Here is a 4061-nt window from a genome sequence, read left to right as displayed (position 1 = left end):
TAGTAGCTGAAGCATATGCTGTGAAATACATTTATAGAGGCCTAAAAGTGACCTCCTCTCATCTGCAAGCACTATTTTGTGGTAATTATATATTTAAATCTACAACCATTGTTGTTTGTCCTGCTTAATTTGAGATATAATTAGAAAAGGTTTAAGGGAGTCCTCATGCATTTTCCTCTCACATGATCTGAAAGCAGTTGGTTGTTATCCAGAGTTTGATTACCTCTCCAGATGGGCAATGCTTTTACCCAGAAAAGCTTGAAAGCAAGTCAATCAAGACCTAATTATGCAGTAGGCTCCACTGCCTAGATTTAATTTCAGCTAATCTAAAGTGAATCAAATAACCCATATATTAGATTAAAAAAAGAGATTCTTAAAAAGCTATGATGAGTGAAACTACAGAAACATAGACATTTGTTATTATAGCCCCACAATTAATGATCAGCTGGCAATGAACCTCGGAAGTAGGGTGAAGCACTATACTCTATGTGAGAGATAAATTGCTGATTGCTTAATGTAAATTGTATCATGTAGTTTCAGGGCAAAAGAAAATGGGCACCATGAGTTTTCCTGGAATACACAGCATAAGTTTACATCATCACACATAGTTTTGAATGTCTTCCGAAACAGTTTACTTTAGTCTCTTCTGACCAGAGCATTTGCTTTGACACATTTATTATGACGCTCATTTGGTTTAATTCAAAGTCAAACTGGCAGATCCTGTGTTTTTTTTTTATTCTATTTTTTTTCTTTTTATCAATGATTCTTCTTCTTTCCAGTCTTCCATAAAGTCCTTATTTATTTGTGGAAACTGTGACTTCTTAGACTTAGATTTATTTATTGTAGCTTTATTGTTATTTTGTATATACAGAGTATATACAAAGAGAAATTTCGTTTTGTACAGCTCTCATGACATTTCCATTTCTTAAAGTGCAGCAGTGATCAATAGTAAACATTGGATGAAAATAAAAAAATGGAGAAAAAAACCCATTGATATGGACAGTTTGTCATAGATACTGTGACATGATTTACAGTTTTTCTTCAACATTCAGCTTTTTTTTTCACTTTTTTCTTTAAAAAAAAACTAATGGAAAACTAATTAGTGATCTGAATGATTTTCCTCCATGAGCAATCCTTCAGCTTAACAACTATGCACTACTTGGTGGTGATTTTAATTTTGCAGTTGCAGTTTAAGGGGTAAATACTTTTGCAAAGTACTATATTCTCTACTATTCCAACCATTTCAGCATTAATGGAGCTCAGATGTTTATAACTTAAGGGAAACCATGTTAATAGTAAGCGGAAGCTCTACTTATAAATAAATGAGTCGAAAATCGACTAAATTTCTCCAGAATAGCTCAGTTAAGGCCTTCTGTATGTATGATTATAATAGTGCGTCCAATTGGTGTATAAATAATTTATTAATTTTTGAAAGAATGAAAAGCTTCAACAGTTTAGTTATCCTATCAAGTGTCTTAAATAGGACTCATTTTATCTAGCTTGAATATATAATAACATCTTAACCATACTCCTGTTGTTCAAACCCAGCATCAATGCCCCCCCTTTGGCCAAACTTTCTAGAGGTGCCCTTGCTTGTGTTGTCCCATGTGGTGTGGGCGTGAGTGGATCTCTCTCTCTGTGTGTGACAGGCGTCAAAAAGAAAAGGAAAGGAAAATCCCACCGAGCAAGCACAGATCAGCAGCTTTACCACTCAGCCACGCCGAGCTGATGTCCGGCGCACAGATGCGCTTATATCCGAGGCAGCTCATCCTTTCTGCGTTCAGACGCTCTGAGATCGGCCAAGATGGGTGGAGAGTTCTTCATATCGTGACTGTTAAAGATAAGCGACTCGCTTTAAACGCAGACTGATTCAACTTTACGTAATCAGAAGATTTAAGACAACCAGCGAATGAAAAGATGAGGATAACTCCCAGTGCTGGACATTTAAGTGGTGTTTCCCCTGATCGGAATCGATGGGGTTTGCATTACGTAGCGCTGCTGTGTTTGCTGTCTTCTCCTGTCAGGACAGATGACGCCTGTCCGTCCTCCTGCAGCTGTGCCAGGGATTCGGGGACTGTGACCTGCTTACCCGGCGGAGGGCAAACCGATCTCCCTGCAGACATACCGAGATGGACGTCCACTTTGATACTTAAAGGTAGAAACATCTCAACTTTACCTCAAGGCGCGTTCACTGTCAATGGCACAGAGTTGGAAATGGTGACGCTCTCCCTTTCCTACAACGGGATCCAGATAATTGAGCCTTACGCTTTCCTGGGACTTCATCGCTTACATCTTCTAGATCTGAGCCACAATCAGCTGGAGATCATTTCATCAAGGGCTTTCCATGGACTGTCGGAGCTGCGCTCTCTTTTCCTCAATTACTCCTTTTCCCCCGGTGCCACAGGGCAGCTTTCCGGTGCGCTCAGTGCGCAAAGTTTGCGTAATCTCCACAGACTGGAGCTAGCAGGGAATAAGCTGAAGTTTATACCCATAAAAAGGTTAGATATCTATAACCTGCACGCTTTAGTGCTCATAAATAACTCAATAGAGAATCTCGGAAGAGAAAACATATCCAGCTTTTATCAACAAAGGCGCATACGCGTCTATTTGGCTTTAAATCCGTTTCGCTGCAACTGTGAACTAGAGGTGTTTTACTACTGGTTAAAAAACTCATCGCAGTGTCAGGATGCTGAGCGGGTGATTTGCAGTGAACCGGAAGCGCGGAGGGGGATCCCGGTGGCAAAGCTCCGAGGAGAGGACGTGGATTGTATGAACGAGAACCTGGAGGCAGTCTCCTACGTTTTCCTTGGCATAGTCCTGGCTCTGATTGGAGTGGTGTTCCTAATGGTCCTGTATCTCAATCGGGGAGGCATCAAACGGTGGCTCAATAACATTAGAGAGGCATGCAGGGACCAGATGGAGGTTTACCACTACCGCTATGAGCAGGACTCAGATCCCAGGCTGGCCAATGTGGCTGTTTAACTTCGTGGGCAAAATGAGCTCACTGCTACAGTGGGAAAGGACAGGAGGGACAATATGTGATGGATCAAGATGCTCAGAAATAACCTACGGGACGGAAACTGGCCAATAATCCACAATTCTCAATTCTGGACAGAGCAAGAGACAAGTAGATCTTAATAGATTAGAATATCATTAAAAGCATTGGTGTTTCATAAAAAAAGGTTATAAAAATGAACTGGAGTTTAGTTCAAATCATTGCATCCTTGATCCGAATGACGTTATCAATCAAATTCTACAGAGGGAAAAGCTTTATTTATTTCATTAATGCAATGACAGTGGCATGGTTCAAGTTCATGTCTTCTCATTTTTATGGTTCTGGCTGTCAGGTAATGCTAATCCAAAATGAATACCACCATATTATTATGAAATCAATAGTTATCCCCATAATCACTGATGCCCTAAACAAAGAAGGGTAAGTTACAACGTTTTGTACTAAATAAGTGGTTTGTTCTAGGAGTCCTATCTTCAGGAACATTATTGCAAAGTAAGGCGAAGTAATAAGTTAAATAGAAAAATGTGCATAAGCACCAAGGGGGACTTGGACTAAACAGGAATTTAGATGTGATCTCGTCCCTGTTCCAGCATTTCATGGATGGAGTGATATTTTCTGATGTGCTATATCTCAACTGGAAATGCATTAACAAGTAATTTTATAAAGTTGAGCATGACGAGATGAACCTTTAACCCAATCACAATGTACAGATCCAGTCCCAGGCTAAGAGGGGTCCTCAGCATAAATCACTTTGGTGGGCCAACTTACAAATAAGACCATAATCTGCCACAGCACTTTGCACTTGTACATGTATAAAATGTGTTTTAGAGATATTGAGCCAAATATGACTTCACTGAAGTCAGTCAGTTTGCATTATTTATCATATAAATTGCATTTAGCATAAATGGTTTAGAGATAACTGTAAATTAAACTTGGATTGGTTTATTCTGGGGGTATGCTCATTCAGTCATTCCTTTGTACAGTTGAATTCTGCTGGCTTACAAGACAATATTAAGAAAACAGTTTAATAAGTTTTTGAGTTTTATTT

The 4061-nt window shown here is 39.4% G+C and overlaps 1 protein-coding gene across 1 annotated transcript; it reads left to right on the top strand.

Annotated features, from left to right (window-relative positions):
* The first annotated feature begins 1687 nt into the window (after positions 1 to 1687).
* Positions 1688 to 2994, top strand: LOC107088127 (trophoblast glycoprotein-like). Its single transcript, XM_015380077.1, has one exon. It carries the CDS (start codon positions 1918 to 1920, stop codon positions 2980 to 2982), a length of 1065 nt encoding a protein of 354 aa, XP_015235563.1. The 5' UTR covers positions 1688 to 1917; the 3' UTR covers positions 2983 to 2994.
* Positions 2995 to 4061: the final 1067 nt, after the last annotated feature.

Source organism: Cyprinodon variegatus, unplaced genomic scaffold (assembly GCF_000732505.1).
Source record: "Cyprinodon variegatus isolate N-32 unplaced genomic scaffold, C_variegatus-1.0 Scaffold207, whole genome shotgun sequence".
NCBI lineage: Eukaryota > Metazoa > Chordata > Actinopteri > Cyprinodontiformes > Cyprinodontidae > Cyprinodon > Cyprinodon variegatus.
Note: the sequence above shows the minus strand (reverse complement) of the source record. Positions and strands in the feature narration are given on the sequence as shown.

Coding starts and splice junctions, on each gene's coding strand:
- LOC107088127 (XM_015380077.1), top strand. CDS start 1,918: ATGAGGATAACTCCCAGTGCTGGACATTTAAGTGGTGTTTCCCCTGAT.